At 41.7% G+C, this 17659-nt stretch overlaps 1 protein-coding gene across 1 annotated transcript in view; it reads left to right on the top strand.

The window, feature by feature from the left end:
• The window catches only part of SLCO4C1 (solute carrier organic anion transporter family member 4C1), a 98906-nt gene that overhangs the window by 43367 nt on the left and 37880 nt on the right, over positions 1 to 17659 (top strand). The window contains exons 3-6 of the mRNA XM_077816335.1: positions 2952 to 3143; positions 13384 to 13480; positions 14726 to 14847; positions 16965 to 17080. Coding sequence (XP_077672461.1) covers positions 2952 to 3143; positions 13384 to 13480; positions 14726 to 14847; positions 16965 to 17080 — 527 coding nt within the window. The remainder of the gene's footprint in view (positions 1 to 2951; positions 3144 to 13383; positions 13481 to 14725; positions 14848 to 16964; positions 17081 to 17659) is intronic.

The raw sequence follows: 17659 nt of genomic DNA, 5'->3' as shown, positions 1-17659 counted from the left end.
TCAAGTCTGTCTCCTAGATTATTAGCTTGCTTTTAGTCAAGGACTCTCTTGATTATTGGTCTTGAATAATGCCAGACACGATCTGCTGTTCATATATAAAAAATAATTCAATTTGCATACTACTGAGATCAGTGTTCCCTCATTTTTGACAGGCTGTGTGCCCCAAAAGTTTCTTCTGTGCAAATTTTTGTGCATGTGGTATTCCGACGTGCGTACAGGGTTTAGGATCTGTGTGCCCATGCACACATCTTAGAGGGAACAGTGACAGATTATCTTTCAATTCGCTAGAACTCAGATAAACTTTACCTATTTGCTGTGTTTATCTAGCATTAATGTACAACTACAAATGTTTTCTGGGTCATCACATATGAGGAAATATTGCAGTACTTATGAGCTGTTAATGCATACTGTAAAAGTAAAATCTTTACAATGTATCCTGCCATAAAAACACTTCATGTACTATAGAATAAAGTTTGACACATTGTATGTATTCATTTTGTCTAAAGTTAGCCAGAAGTCAGTTGGACTTTAGATAGAAAAACTATATACACTTTCATAAAAAAGGCTTTGAAAAAGTATTGAAATGTATTCATGTGCTGTTTCTAATATCTTTTCAAATGCCAAGAGATCTTTTTTCATGGTAAAGAGCACAAGATCTATTGCTAAAAACCTGGGTTATTTTGGGTTAATTAAGAGGGCTAAAAAGGTTTCTAATGCTCTGCTCCTGTTCAAAACTACTACGATAACGTCAAATACGGAGGCTCACTGAGGCCTGGTCTACACTATGGGGGGAGATCAATCTAAATTACACAACTTCAGCTTCGTGAATAATGTAGCTGAAGTTGATGTATTTAGATCTATTTACCGCAGGGTCCACACTATGCTACGTCGACGGGAGATGCTCTCCTATTGACTCCCCTGGTGCTCCTCATTCAGGTGGAGTACAGGAGTCGATGGGAGACCTGTGGTCGATTTAGCGGGTCTTCACTAGACCCACTAAATTGATTGCCAATGCATTGATCGCCATGTGTCGGTCCCCCAGTAAGCGTAGACAAGCCCTTAGAGGAATTGGTGCTGAGTTCTTCCCTCCAAGAGCAAGGATTTGTCCTTTCAAAGAGGGAAGAACCAGTTATTCCCAGCTGCCCCTGAGGTTGCCTTATTTTCTACAGCAGCTTCCCCCTACAGCAGCTTCCTTAAGAGCCTTACTGCCATTGAGTACTCTACATCCTTCCACCATGACTGCACGCTCTACCTTCTACCCTAAGGAGAGAGGGATGGTAATACCCATACCATTTTTATTAATGTTAACTTCTGCATGGGTTTCTGCTCAGAAACCTGCCATGCCCCAAGAGCTCCTGCCCCTCTCCTACAGTGTAAATTGAAAGTAGCATTGGGTACAAAGTGTGTGTAGGTTTGTTAGTAACAAATTCTCTAAAAACTGAAAAATTGCCTCACCTGACTTAATGGAAAGTAGTAGGAAAATACTGCTCATTGACCAGACTAGTGTATGAAGTTTCAATCTGCAGTGAATTTATATGGCATCTTAAACTTTTTTTTTTTCCTTTAAAGAAGGCATTTATAATGGAAAAGGATGACAGCCTTCATCATAGTAGCTTTTTCTGCCAACTCTTCAAGAATTCATGTTTGGTTCTGAATGATCACTAGATAATTTCTATTCTCTTCTGATGCTGAATTTATGGCTTGCTTGCTAATGAAATACTGTGCCAGCTACATTGCTCCTTTGCTAGCATTGGTAGGGTCAAAAAGTACCCTTTGGCTTAATTTATAAAACACCACTGTAGAAACTGGTATTTAGTCATGCTCCTGGAGGGATGATTCTGAATGTTTGTTTTGCATTCTGTGGATAAACATAACCTACTTATCACTTTCTCTTTACTGTAAGCATTTTAAAACATTTAGAATAGCTGAGAATTACCCAGTACAGCCATTCTGTCAATGGAGTGGGATTTTTCCTCTTCAGGATTGCACGTGTATATACAGACATTTGCAAAGAATGCTGCACATACTCTTGTTCTATTCTGTCAAATAAGATTAAGGCTGTTTGATGTCTGTGGAAAATCAGTAATACCCCAGAGGGGATGAAAAGGGGAGAATGCATGTAAGCAAGGAAAAGCTAACTATTACATATAACTAACTTAAGTATCTGAAAAAAGTTGTGCATTAACACAATTCCTTCTGCTGTGTGTGTGTGTGTGTGTGTATGTAAAAAAGAAATTCCAGTAATGTAGTTTCCTCATTCTAGGAATTAAAATCAATGACATTTGTTGTCATGGGGAGATTGCTAGGGTGTAACCTATTAAATAGGAACACTTTCTTACAAAAGTAATTTTTTCCCCCCTCTTTTCAGGAGAGGAAGGTGGTTGAATCTTTTAAAAAGATATTTTTCTTCTATCCCCTTTCCTCAATCTTCTAAGACTTAGTTAAGCAGTGGAGGGCATTTTAGTGCCTGTCAGTATTGCTCCATATCAGTTGGAGCACTGATTAAACAACCTCGATTTTAAATTATACATTTCTCTATATTCTTTAACTTGGAGCATTGCAAGTTACAATGGTATCAGAGAATTCTGTTTGATATCTTGTTGTATGCAGAACTCATCCTCTAAACAAGAGGATTAATTCAGGGTATTTGGGCAATCAAAAATTAAAAAGCTGCCCACTTTTATGAGCAATTTTCCCCACTTTCCCTTGTCTGGTAGGGAAATATCCTCATTTTTCATATGGGAATATTGTGGCACAGAGATGCTCAGTGACATGTCTGTCTCACAGGAAATTGTAAAAGATCTGGAATTAGAAGACTAGGAATAGAGTAATCCTGTGCTATTAACTACAGAATGCATTATATACATGGTGCTTCCTTACCTTTATAAACAAGCTATATGATGAGTCAGTCAACTGTACTTTATTAATGTCTCTATAAATGTGTTTTTTAGATACCTGTCAATTATCAGGAACTAACATTGCTAACTTCAGTTGCAATACCAAAGAGTCTTCACTCTCCAACTACCTCTATGTCTTCATCCTGGCACAGCTGCTACTGGGAGTTGGAGGAACTCCCCTGTACACCTTGGGCACCGCCTTCATTGATGATAGTGTCCCAAAATACAAATCTTCTCTCTACATAGGTAATATTGTTTTAAAATTTAACTTGGTAGCAAGAGATTGAATGAATACTTTGATATTTATAAAGAAAATGAGTATTTGTGGCACCTTCGAGACTAATACAAAAATTAGTCAGTCTGAGGTGCCACAAGTATTCATTTTCTTTTTGTGAATACAGACTAACACAGCTGTTACTCTGAAACCTGTCTTTATAAATATCGTAATTTAAAAAATCTGCTAGTAGAAAGGGATCATAAATGTTGTAAACACAACACTTCTCATTAAGGAGTTGAAGTAACAGATTTGCTTGCTGATGACTTTATATAGCAGTCATTTCTGCAGTGGTTGCTGTAATGGTTGGCATGTAGATGTTTTGGAAACAGACAAGGCTATGCTTATTGTTTCAGCAGGATGGAAATTTGCTGAATAGCTATTTTATGTGTTTAATAGGGTGGGTCAGGATGAACCCCACAGTATCTTGAACACTTCACCCAACCTCTTATTTTCATATTTCAGAGTAACAGCCACGTTAGTCTGTATTCGCAAAAAGAAAAGGAGTACTTGTGGCACCTTAGAGACTAACCAATTTATTTGAGCATATGCTTCTGGGTGCTGTAGCTCACTTCATTGGATGCATACTGTGGAAAATACAGAAGATGTTTTTATACACTCAAACCATGAAAAAAATGGGTGTTTGTCACTACAAAAGGTTCTCTCCCCCACCCTACTCTTCTGCTGGTAATAGCTTATCTAAAGTGATCACTCTCCTTACAATGTGTATGATAATCAAGGTGGGCCATTTCCAGCACAAATCCAGGGTTTAACAAGAACATCTGAGGAACAGGGGGGGGGGGGGGAACAAACAAGGGGAAATGTGTTACATTTTATAATGACTCAACCACTCCCAGTCTCTATTCAAGCTTAAGTTAATTGTATCCAATTTGCAAATTAATTCCAATTCAGCAGTCTCTTTGGAGTCTGTTTTCAAAGTGTTTTTTTGTTGAAGGATAGTCACTTTGAGATCAGAAATCGAGTGACCAGAGAGATTGAAGTGTTCTCCAACTGGTTTATGAATGTTATTCTTGACATCTGATTTGTGTCCATTTATTCTTTTACGTAGAGACTGTCCAGTTTGGCCAATGTACATGGCAGAGGGGCATTGCTGGCACATGATGGCATATATCACATTGGTGGATGTGCAGGTGAACAAGCCTCTGATAGTGTGGCTGATGTTATTAGGCCCTGTGATGGTGTCCCCTGAATAGATATGTGGGCACAGTTGGCAACAGGCTTTGTTGCAAGGATAGGTTCCTGGGTTAGTGGTTCTGTTGTGTGGTATGTGGTTGCTGGTGAGTATTTGCTTCAGGTTGGGGGGCTGGCTGTAGGCAAGGACTGGCCTGTCTCCCAAGATTTGAGAGTGTGTTGGGTCATCCTTCAGGATAGGTTGTAGATCCTTGATAATGCATTGGAGGGGTTTTAGTTGGGGCCTGAAGGTGACGGCTAGTGGTGTTCTGTTATTTTCTTTGTTGGGCCTGTCCTGTAGTAGGTGACTTCTGGGAACTCTTCTGGCTCTATCAATCTGTTTCTTCACTTCCGCAGGTGGGTATTGTAGTTTTAAGAATGCTTGATAGAGATCTTGTAGGTGTTTGTCTCTGTCTGAGGGGTTGGAGCAAATGTGGTTGTATCGCAGAGCTTGGCTGTAGACGATGGATCGTGTGGTGTGGTCAGCGTGAAAGCTGGAGGCATGTAGGTAGGAATAGCGGTCAGTAGGTTTCCGGTATAGGGTGGTGTTTATGTGACCATCGCTTATTAGCACTGTAGTGTCCAGGAAGTGGATCTCTTGTGTGGACTGGACCAGGCTGAGGTTGATGGTGGGATGGAAATTGTTGAAATCATGGTGGAATTCCTCAAGGGCTTTTTTTCTATGGGTCCAGATGATGAAGATGTCATCAATATAGTGCAAGTAGAGTAGGGGCATTAGGGGACGACCTGAGGAAGCGTTGTTCTAAGTCAGCCATAGAAATGTTGACATACTGTGGGGCCATGCGGGTACCCATAGCAGTGCTGCTGATTTGAAGGTATACATTGTCCCCAAATGTAAAATAGTTATGGGTGAGGACAAAGTCACAAAGTTCAGCCACCAGGTTAGCTGTGACATTATTGGGGATAGTGTTCTTGATGGCTTGTAGTCCATCTTTGTGTGGAATGTTGGTGTAGAGGGCTTCTATATCCATAGTGGCCAGGATGGTGTTATCAGGAAGATCACCGATTGATTGTAGTTTCCTCAGGAAGTCAGTGGTGTCTTGAAGGTAGCTGGGAGTGCTGGTAGCATAGGGCCTGAGGAGGGAGTCTACATAGCCAGACAATCCTGCTGTCAGGGTGCCAATGCCAGAGATGATGGGGCGCCCAGGATTCCCAGGTTTATGGATCTTGGATAGCAGATAGAATAACCCAGGTTGGGGTTCCAGGGGTGTGTCTGTGCGGATTTGTTCTTGTGCTTTTTCAGGGAGTTTGAGCAAATGCTGTAGTTTCTTTTGGTAACTCTCAGTGGGATCAGAGGGTAATGGCTTGTAGAAAGTGGTGTTGGAGGGCTGCCTAGCAGCCTCTTGTTCATATTCCGACCTATTCATGACAACAGCACCTCCTTTGTCAGCCTTTTTGATTAGGATGTCAGTGTTGTTTCTGAGGCTGTGGATGGCATTGTGTTCTGCACAGCTGAGGTTGTGGGACAAGTGATGCTGCTTTTTCACAATTTCAGCCTGTGCACGTTGGCAGAAGCACTCGATGTAGAAGTCCAGTCTGTTGTTTCAACCTTCAGGAGGAGTCCACCCAGAATCCTTTTTGTAGCGTTGGTAGGGAGGTCTGTGGATTAGTATGTTGTTAAGAGGTGTGTTGGAAATATTCCTTGAGTCGGAGATGTTGAAAAGAGGATTCTAGGTCACCACAGAACTATATCATGTTTGTGGGGTGGAGGGGCAGAAGGAGAGGCCCTGAGATAGGACAGCTGCTTCTGCTGGGCTATTAACAACAGGAGTGTAGGGTGCGGGGAGAGAAAACCTTTTGTAGTGATAAACACTCTTTATTTCATGGTTTGTGTATATAAAAACATCTTTTGTATTTTCCACAGTATGCATCCGATGAAGTGATCTGTAGCTCATGAAAGCTTATGCTCAAATAAATTGGTTAGTCTCTAAGGTGCCACAAGTACGTCTTTTATTTTCATATGTAACCAACTTGAGATGAGAAACTGAGGTTTTAACATTGTATTAAACTGCTTAAGTTTAAACTCTTTAGCTAAAGTTGGCATCTGCTCTCAAATAAAAGTCAGGAGCTAAAACTTAATTCAGCAGCCACTTCTTACTGTATTGTTTAATGGCTGTATTATGTTCCCCTGTGAGTATTTGGTCAGTGTGGGAAGGATTGCTTCACCTGAACATAACATTCTACAATTGTTTATTCAGGTGAAGGTTCTATATGGGGATTATGGCAGAGCAGGCCTTTACTTCAGGCATAGAACAAAGATGGTTTATGCACACTTTCAGTATTCACCATCCTCCCTTTTAACTCATGTCTAGTGTTCTGTATAGCATTTCTTATGCACCTACTGGTTTTAGTCTCTCTCCAGATAAAGGGCAGCTTTAGCATGGGTTTGTGGTTTCAGCTGCACCTATGGGAAACCAAGGGAACAAGCATGCACTTTTCTCAGCCCAGTGTGGAAGTGAAGCCCTGGGTAGGGAAGGAGACCTGAGAGCAAGACTGCCCTGCACTCACGCTGCAGTGGCTCCTGTCCCTCAGGGCTGGGCCCAGCTCCCTGCTCTGGGTGTTGCAACCTGGTGCACTGAATTGTAGCACCAGTCAGGATTAGCTTGACTCCCCCCCCCCCCCCCCCCCCCATTATGAATAAGGAATGGCCAGGCAAAACCTGTGTGGTGCTATGACCTGTACACAAGGCCGTAATGTCACTTACTCAATTTGGCCCAGCCACCATTCCATCATGCTGGAGGGGTGGGTTGGATCAAACCTGAGTGGCGCTATTACCCCATATACAGGGTTGCAATGCCCAGAGCAGGGATCTGGGACCAGCCCTGTGGAACAGGAGCTGCTGCTTCAGGGTGAATGCAGGGTAGGCTCACTCTCCAGACATTTTCCCTCTGCATCATGCTGGGATTAGGGTTGTGGTGCCATGGTGAGGGGTGCTTCTGTGGGTGTTGGTGTCTCCTCAGCAGCTTAGTGTAATCAAGAGACTACCTCTGCTCCAGACTGTACTTTATGACAAGGCAACTCACATATTCTCTGTACTTCACACTGGTTCAAGCCTTCCTCCACACTTGCCCAAAGAATTCTTTCATTCACCATATTTTCTGTGCATTCAGCAATCATTTTTTCCCTCAGGTTAAAAAAGCAGTATATTAATTGTGTTGAAAAATTGCCCAAGGTTCCTTAATCTGCTACACCACAGTTCATGTAACTCTGTAATTAGATTTAATTAAGGTTTCAGTTCTGTCTCCAAACTTCCATCCAGAATACTTAAATCTGTAACCCTTATTCCACAGGCTCTAGGCAAGCCTTTGAAAATTACTTGATTTTCCTTAAAACTAATCAGTCAATTAAACTTGTACTGTACCTTGAACTTTAAAGTGAAAGTTGTTCAGAATTGTTGATGATTACATAATTATAGAGCGATTGAGTACTCTAATCCTATCTATTTTTTGTCAGACCTGTTAAAGTCTATTGGGCTGCTCATGTGATTAAGGGGGGGAAAATGTGACCCACACTAGAATATTTAACAAATCTCTGTAGGGCAGGAAAGTGTTGCAAAAATATTCTAAAGTAGTTTATTTTCAAATCAAAACAAAACATACCTGCTTGTTAAATCTCATCGCTAGCTCTAAAACCAAATCTAAAGTGCCAACAGTGTGTGTGAAGAGTTGGTGACATGGGTCTAGAAGACTTCAGATTAACATCTGTACTTGAAGAAAAAAAGTAGCGTCATCTTAAAAAGCAGCCTATTTTAGCACAACAAAACTAGAAGGGAAATGTAACAAATGGCTTAGTAACTAGGTTAATCGTTCCATGTTTGAGCTGATAATTTATTACTCTACACAGGGATGCATTAGTTTATTACAGGATGCCTGCAGGATATTTTTGCTATTCCTGACAGATTTAGAGTATGTTTTACATTGTGTTTGTTTTTGAATTAAGGCACCTGTTTTTAGTTAAACTTTTGTTCAGCACAAAAAATGCAGGGCACTCAAGCATGATTTTTTAGGTATTTACCAAATTTATTTTAAGAGTTAAGTTACATTCTTTCCTTTCCATTTGCACATTTTAAGTGCATACCAAACCAGCAAAACCAAAGTTCAATCTAGTATGAAAAGGAAAGTAACTTGATTTCCGCTGACATTTTAGGATGTAGTCCAGCAGTTATTAGGCAAGTAAAACTCCCCACCCCACATGCTCAGAGTTGAGAGAGTTCCCATTCATGATCATTGGTCCTTAAAATTTTATCCTAAGTCTCCTGGACCTAAGGGTCCTACCAAATTAGGGAGAAATCCTGGCCCAACTGAAGTCAATGGAAGTTTTGCAGCTGACTTTAGTAGGGTCAATATTTCACCCTTGGAATCTAAGGGGATACTCAGATAGTGTTGAATAGTTAAGAAACCCAATCCTATCCCTAACAAATTCAATCCAGAAATTTCAGCCTACAGGGAAGTTGCACAGCTGGGCCAGATCACCGATGCAGCAAAATGGAAAAAATTATACAGATTTTAGCAAAAGTCCTGTCATAAATATAAAGGGAAGGGTAAACCCCTTTGAAATCCCTCCTGGCCAGGGGAAAGCTCCTCTCACCTGTAAAGGGTTAAGAAGCTAAAGGTAACCTCGCTGGCACCTGACCAAAATGACCAATGAGGAGACAAGATACTTTCAAAAGCTGGGAGGAGGGAGAGAAACAAAGGGTCTGTGGCTGTCTGTATGCTGGTCTTTGCCAGGGATAGACCAGGAATGGAGTCTTAGAACTTTTAGTAAGAATCTAGCTAGGTATGTGTTAGATTATGATTTCTTTAAATGGCTGAGAAAAGAATTGTGCTGAATAGAATAACTATTTCTGTCTGTATCTTTTTTGTAACTTAAGGTTTTGCCTAGAGGGGTTCTCTATGTTTTTGAATCTAATTACCCTGTAAGATATCTACCATCCTGATTTTACAGGGGGGATTTCTTTATTTCTATTTACTTCTATTTTTATTAAAAGTCTTCTTGTAAAAAACTGAATGCTTTTTTCATTGTTCTCAGATCCAAGGGTTTGGGTCTGTGGTCACCCATGCAAATTGGTGAGGCTTTTTATCCAACATTTCCCAGGAAAGGGGGGGTGCAAGTGTTGGGAGGATTGTTCATTGTTCTTAAGATCCAAGGGTCTGGGTCTGTAGTCACCTAGGCAAATTGGTGAGGCTTTTTACCAAACCTTGTCCAGGAAGTGGGGTGCAAGGTTTTGGGAAGTATTTTGGGGGGAAAGACGCATCCAAACAGCTCTTCCCCAGTAACCAGTATTAGTTTGGTGGTGGTAGCGGCCAGTCCAAGGACAACGGGGGGAATATTTTGTACCTTGGGGAAGTTTTTGACCTAAGCTGGTAAAGATAAGCTTAGGAGGTTTTCATGCAGGTCCCCACATCTGTACCCTAGAGTTCAGAGTGGGGGAGGAACCTTGACAAGTCCTTTCTGCGTAATCAGTCATGAATATCTGGTTGAAAATTAGTGTCTGTCTCTGTACTCCTGTGCCTATGATACTCTGATATTGTGGCTATTAGGCCTAAAAAAACTAAGGGTATGCTTATACTGAGAGAAAAAAAAGTGTTAACTCAGGTTAGCTAACTTGGGTAAAATAGCAGTGAAGACAAAGAAAAGGAGTACTTGTGGCACAAGTACTCCTTTTCTTTTTGTGAATACAGACTAACACGGCTGTTACTCTGAAACCAGTGAAGACATAGTAACTTGGTGACATAACAGCCCAAGTTAAAGTATATAGGGATGAACTCAAGCTGCTGACACAAGTTAGAAGAAGAGGAGTTGTCTTCACTGCTATTTTAATCAAGTTGACCAACATGGGTTAGCCAACCGGAGTTAAGAAAGCATCTCTTTACGGTATAGACATGCCCTAAGGCAAAAATCAAGAAAGCCTGTTGCTGCTTCTCTCTAGCTTTGCAGGGAAAGAGAACCATCTGTATTGCTTCTCTGGGTGGACAAAAGAGCTGTCTTCACTGAGACTAGTTACCCCTGCCCCCTCCCCCTCCAATGACTTTGCAAGATGTGTTGAAAACATACAGTGCCATTGCTCTTGAATCAATCAGATTCAAAGGAAACAGGGAGCTGTAGTCTTTACTCTGCTTCAAATGTTTGGGATATTACTGCTAACACAGACACCTGACTTCTGGTCATGGTAGTTTTTAAAAAGTACTTTGTTTTAGTTCTATAATGCTTTTATTTAGAATTTCCAGGCTACATGTTCTCTAATAATTTAGGCACTCAAACAGATTGGTATTTTTTACTTTAAAACATTTATGTTTAAGGCCAAAAATAGTAGACATGCTACCTAGCATGGCAAGGTTCAAGTGCTTTGAAACACACAGAGAGAAGTGGCCATATAATTCAAACACTTAGCTATTTGCTGTGTAATTCTTTTACAGTTGGGATGCAAGCTTTCTATTCCATATAACACAAATCTCTTTGTAGGCAAAAATGCATGCAGTAATATAAATCTGGTATTGTGTAAAGGCAAACCTACTTTTACAGATTTGAAACTCTTTTGAGGAAGAAGAAAGCCTTAAATAATAGGTGCATGCAGCGTAGTTGTAGCTGTATCGGTCCCAGGATTTTAGAGAGACAAGGTGGATGAAGAAATATCTTTTACTGGATCAGCTTCTGTTGGTGAGAGAAACTTTTGAGGCACACAGAGCTCTTCTTCAGGTCTAGAAAAGGTACTTGGAGCATCACAGCAAAACGCAAGGTATAACAGATTGTTTAGCATAGATAGCTAGCACATATTGTAAGGGACAATTCAAGGTAGGATGGCCCATTAACACCTCTGCAGTCATAGAACAAAAAGAGAAAGTTAGTAAGGGTATGACTATGCTTACAGATGTAGAGCACTTTGGGTTAAACCAGCCTTTGTACAGCGCAGTAGGGAAAGTGCTGCAATCTGTCCACACTGACAGCTGACTGTGCAGTGGCGTGGCCACATTTGCAGCGGCATTGGGAGCAGTGCATTATGGGCAGCTATCCCAGTGTTCAAGTGGCTGCAACATGCTTTTCAAATGGGGAGTGGGTGGGATGGAATGTGGGGGGGAGAGTGGATTTTTGGGGTGCTGAGTGTGCATCAGCATGCTGTCTTGTAAGTTCAGACCCCTTTCTCCCCCTGACTCTCTCACTCAAAGCCAACAGTAACTGTTTCTTCTGGGACCAGATAAACAGCCTGCTGATTTAAATGCGGATCGGTCTTGCTTTGAGCAGGGGGTTGGACTAGATGACCTCCTGAGGTCCCTTCCAACCCTGATATTCTATGAAACAGACCTTTGGAAGGGCACTTCCTCATTTCTGAGGATTTCACAGCAATGAGAAGAGAGGCCACTTGATTTAAGGGGATTATGGGAAGTTTCCGGAGGTTAGAGCACTGTAATGTAACTCCTCATTCACAGTGACGCTGCAGCGTCTCACCCAATATGCAGCAGATGTTATCCCTCTCGGAGAGGTGGAGTACCAGCAGCGCTCTAGCCAGGGAGAGAGCACTCTATGTGCCTTGCCAGTGTGGACTGGGAGTGAGGTAGAGCACTCTGGGCAGCTTTATTGCGATATAACGTGCAAGTGTAGCCAAGCCCCAAGTTACAGTGGGAGTCTCATTGTAGTCCTCAACCATGATGACTACATTAATGAGGCCAAAAGACTACTCTTCCATACCACCAACTGTGAAGAACAGAAAGATGACTCCAACATCAGTTTACCCAGGAATTTAAGGATATCCACTTCTTCCCCAAACTACTCAAACTCATCTCCCACAACCCAACCCAGGGACCTTCTATATGTTTCCCAGCATGCACAAACAAGGGAACCCAGGCAGACCCATCCTATATGGCCATGGCACTCTTACTGAAGGAATATTGGGACTCATAGAAACCATCCTCAAACTACTCATCACACAAGGGCCAGTTTCCTCCAGGACACAACTGTCTTCCTCCACAAACTGCAATATTAACAGCCTCCCTCAGAACACCATCCTCGCCAGCATGGATGCCACTTCCCTTTACACCAGCATGTCTCACAATGATGTAAATATTTGAGCCAGGCAGCTATGCCAAGACAATGGACAACCCTCAGATATCTACCTCAAACACATTATCAAACTCATACATTTCATCCTCACCCTTAACAGTTTTACATTCACTAACATACACTTTACCCAAACCATGGGAATAGCCATGGGTGCAGGATGGCTCCCCAATATGCCAACCTCTTCAAGGATGAGCTTCAAGAAGAGTTTCTGGATAAGTGCACCATGAAACCAGTCATGTACCTGAGATACATCAATGTCTTTTTATCCTCTGGACAGACGGTTTAAAATCTCCCATAGATTTCCACCAACTTCAACTACCACCATCCATTCAACAAACTTTCTCTAGAATACTCCCACACTAGCATCAACTTCCTGGACACCAAAATCAGCTTCAACAGTGAACCCTACTGACCATCATATACAATTATCCCACAGGTCACCACACCTACCTTCATTGATCTAATAACCACCCCAAACACTTTTTTATCTACACTCAAGCACAGAATATGCTCTGAGGAGAAAGTCTGGGATATACACCTTAACACACTTAAAACCACCTTTACCAGACAAGGACACTATAGAGAAGTAGATTGCATCATGGAATGGGCTACTCAAATACCCAGAAGTTGATCCAATAAAAACTATTACTTCACCCACCTTGTCTTGTGACTAATAGCTGTAAGAGATCATGTTAAATATATTAATAATATAATTAACAAATGTATATTTTGGTTTCTAAAAATCCTGCATAAATCATTACACTGAAAGTATAAATGTAATTTTTCCTTCCCCTGCAAATGCCATGGAGTCTTTTGTATTTTATTGTGTATATGAACTTTTACTGTTATCTGAAACAGGCTTAATTTTTTCTTTAACCTTACATTTTAGAACTGTATGTTCTGCTGAGACATGAAATGAAACATTTCTTTTTTATTTCCCTTTAGGAATTGGCTATGCCATGTCATTGCTGGGTCCTGCCCTTGGCTATGTATTGGGAGGGCAGCTGCTTAATATCTATATTGATGTCCCTCTTCAAACAAGGCAAGACAGTGTTCTTGTTTTCTTCTGTTCAATCAACAGTGCTATTTTTATTGATCCCTTGTTCCCAATGGTAATCTCTAAAATATTTTGGGTACTTCCTATGGCTTTGTTGAGGGTTATGAATTTTGCCATGAGGAGGGAAATAGCTCAGCTCCACTCCATATAATAGCTGTTTCAGAGACCATAAAGGTTGTTTTTGTGGACTTTTTTGAGAAACCCTCTGACCTGTTAGGCAATAATCTAGTCTTCCCTGAGAACTTCCAAGAAAAGAGACCTAAACTCTAACCTTTTCTGCAAGGAAAAGTTACTCCTTCATAATCAGGAGCATGAGTTTAGTTCCAGCTTTTGGAGATGGTGGTTACTACTTCTTTTGTTTATCAACCTTAAAATAAGCCCAAACCTGCCTTCTCAGCACATGAACAGTTTCTGTCCAGAGACTGACTTTAGTGGTAATATGAGGAATGGGATCTTCTTTCATTTCAGGGGTTATGTTGCAGGATTTCCACAGTAATATTAGATACAATAAAAAAATCTATATGGATTATCATTCCTCAATGATTTAGGACATAAACTACTAACTTCTTGGGATTAGGAAGAAACCTCTCCCACGGGCATGTCATTGCATAATTTTTCATTTCAGGGGGGATTTCTTTGAAGAATCTGTTACTGAAATACAGTAGGATACAGGACTAGATGATCATTGAACTGATCCAATATAGCAATTCCTACAATCCTGATTTGGCTGAGTTATAGTTGCGGTTTGCTTTTGCATTTTCCCAACTTCGTGACTTCAGTTCTGCAACTTCAACGTGATGGGACTAGTATCTAATTCACATTTGCCTTGTGTAAAAATCCACTGATGGTAAAGACATTCATAATTGTTTTGACTAGTATTAACATATATTTAGTGATCAGTGATGTGGTGGTGACATTGCACCTTACAAAGACCTGATTTTTCATTACTCCCTTATTAGTCAGTCCAGTACATTCTGGTTCAAGGGTCTCCATTTTGACTTGATTATATTTATAATGTGCTGAGTACTTTGTTATACAAAAAGTATAGTGAATTTAATAGGTCTAGAAAAGAATTAGGAAACACCTAGTACTTGGAGGCTCTCTCCTAATGCCATGGGAGAAACTGAGTGCATAGCTTTTAAAGCCGCAATAATTTGGGGCAATATTCTGTGTGACTAGTAAAATGTTTATGTCATTATTAAATCTGCGTTTTCCAAATATCTTTTCTAGCACAGAGATTGATTCAGATGACCCACGGTGGCTTGGGGCTTGGTGGATAGCATTTCTCTTGTGCTGTTTTGCAGCATGGCTTCTGATAGTACCTTTTTCATGTTTTCCAAAGCACTTACCAGGTAAGTATTAATTATCAATCAACTCTTAGGAGGGAGATTGGGCTTGTGGCTAGATCAGTGGAGTGGGCACTCTGAGATTCTGTGCCACTCACTTGGCTTACTGTGTGACAGTGGCAGACCTGGCACTGCACCACCTCTTTGTGGCAGGGGTGGGGTGGAGTGTCAGAACCTTGCCATGCCCAAATGCACATGCTCGCCTCTCTGTGGGTGGCCCGATGCAGCCTCATGGCCCCCCTCCACACAATCACCCCTTGGTCAGGGTAGTGTGCCCTAACAGCTCAAGTCCATATAACTCACTCCCAGCATTGGAGCAGTGTGGCCCAATGGCCAGAGTACATATAACTCCCACAGCCTCTCCGCAGGCAGGGTAGTGTGGCCTAGCCACCAGAGTCCATGTAACTTGCCCCAAGTGTCAGGGCAGTGAGGCCCAATGGCCAGGGTCCATATAAATCTCTCCCAGCATTGGAGCAGTACAGCCCAATGGCCAGGGTCCATACAGCTCTCCCCTCAGAAGTGGGGTAGTGCAGCTGGAGACACTTGCCCCAAGTGTCAGGGAAGTGTGGCCCAATGGCCAACATCCATATAATCACCCCTTTCTGACAGCATAGCATGGCCAGAATCCTTATGATTCCAATGGTGTGTTTTTAGGGGAGGTAGTAGGGGGACCCAGTCCCACTATCTTCACCAGGTCCCAACCCAGGTCCCTGGTAGTGGCAAGTTCTCCTTGCCACCATCTTGGTGGGGGATCTGCCCAAAACACAGCAAGCCTCTGTGCAACTCAAACACCATTTTCCTCTAAAGTTCCCCGGGTCACTTCCTACCATAACCTCCAGGTTCTCCAATTCAGGGTGGGTCCTCTGGTCAGTTCGCCTCCTGTAATGTACTCCATCTGGGCACCAAGGTGCATCCCAGCTTGGCTGGCCTCTGGATCCTAGAGCACAGGCTGGCCCTCCTCAGGAGCTGGCAGAATGCCTCCTTCCCCTCTGGTGGTCAGCCCCAACTGAGCAGCTCTGCAGGCTTTTATACCTGTTCTCCAGGTGGGGCATGCCCAGCAGAGCCTCAGGGGCGTGGCTGTCTCTGCTAGGAAGGAAGGGTTAACTCCTGCGGTACCAGTGCAGGGCCGCTCTGCCCTGTCATAGTGACATTGAGCAAATAATTTAATTGTTCTGTACTTTCAGTGTACCATTTGTAAAACAGGCATAATGCCTTGTAGTTAGGGTATTAATTAAGCCTTGCGTAACAGGTAATCAGTGAAATCCTAGAAGGCTTGTTGGGTAGGAGGAAGACAATTGACCATGGGAGGGTTTTTGAAAGGTTTAATGGGAAATAGGACTGGGGGGGAGGATTGAGGGTCTCGTTGAAATAGGCTGAGGGCAGGGGAAGTAAGAGATGTGATGGCTAAAGTTTTTAAAAGAAAATATGCCTCACATTAGGCTCCCAAGTCCATAGTTAGTCCATAGTTAGGTGTTTAAATAAATGACCTGACTTTGAGTGCTGAACACCCAACAGTTCCTACTGATTCAGTCTTGCATTGTAGCCTTTGATTCAGATTCAACCTCCTGCCTTGCTCTATGGGTGGAGCAGTGAGGCATGGATCCAAGTATCCTAGGACAGGCTTATGGACCTTATAAAACCTTTTCTGTTAGTACAGCTAGTATTACAAAGAGGATAGGCTCTTCCCAAAATATTTTAAAAAAAACATTCTGTCTGTGTGGGGAATGACAGAAAAAAGGAGAGAAGGAAGAGGTGAGTTATAAGTATGGGGGCAGAAAGGAGATATAGATGGGGTAAAATGGGCAGGACGGGGTTCAATGAGTCTGAAATTTCTTTTGCTGGGCCTGATAACACCAACAACTCTCATGCTTGCTGTTGACGTTTTTGCTGTGATTTTTGCTGTGTTTTTGCTCTCAGCAGAGCTCTACTTTCCATAGGAATGCATTATTGATCTGCTTTTTCACTGTGCATTGTTGCAGTGTCTAGCAAAGTCTGCATGATGTCTCCTCTTTTGGGAAATGGAGCATTTGTTGTAATACTGCACTTTAGTTAAAGATAAATTTGTTACAAGCACTAAGTTACTCATTATTTTCATTGTGTAAAATAAACTTATTCTTCTGTAGGTACAGCAAAAGTACAATCTGAAAAAATTTCTGAAACTCATCATGATGGAAGTGAGGCATTTGTTGAAGACAGGAATATTGGGAAAAATTTTAAAGATTTTCCAGTGGCTCTTTTGGTAAGGTAAACAATAAAGTCAATGCAAGATTTTTAGCTGTTCTTTGCATGTTAGTTTACATAATTTTGAGATACTTTGACCTACTCACAAATGAGCTAACAGCTTCATAGAAATGTAGAAAACTCACTTCCTTTTACACAGAGGCTTGCATGGGAAATAATTCCAGTACTGTTTTGGGACAAGACTATAGGAATAGATACTAGATAGTGGCAAAAGTATACATGTTACATAGTGATCTTCTATTTGTACATAGAGTATAATTTTAACCACAGTCAAGTGGTGTTCAGGGCACTTCCACTCCTTCAAAACATGGAGTCTTGAATGAGCTTCTGAGTCTGTCACTGAGCCATGTAATCAAAGTATCTGGTTTACTCTTGGAGGAGACTGGAATCTTCGAGTCATGTTTAGAAAACCTCACTCTGAAAACTTTCTTCCAGTCAAAATAATTTGTCGGGAAGGAGAGGCAGTCAACAGTTGAAAAGAAAATCAAACTTCAGATGTTCGCTACAACAGAGCTTGAATGAACTATGACATTCCTCCTTCTCATGGGAGATTTGGATGTCTGGTGATAAATCATGG

Source organism: Eretmochelys imbricata, chromosome 5 (genome assembly GCF_965152235.1).
Source record: "Eretmochelys imbricata isolate rEreImb1 chromosome 5, rEreImb1.hap1, whole genome shotgun sequence".
Classification (NCBI taxonomy): Eukaryota; Metazoa; Chordata; order Testudines; family Cheloniidae; genus Eretmochelys; species Eretmochelys imbricata.
The sequence above is the reverse complement of the archived record's forward strand: the minus strand, read 5'-3'. Positions and strand labels throughout refer to the sequence as shown.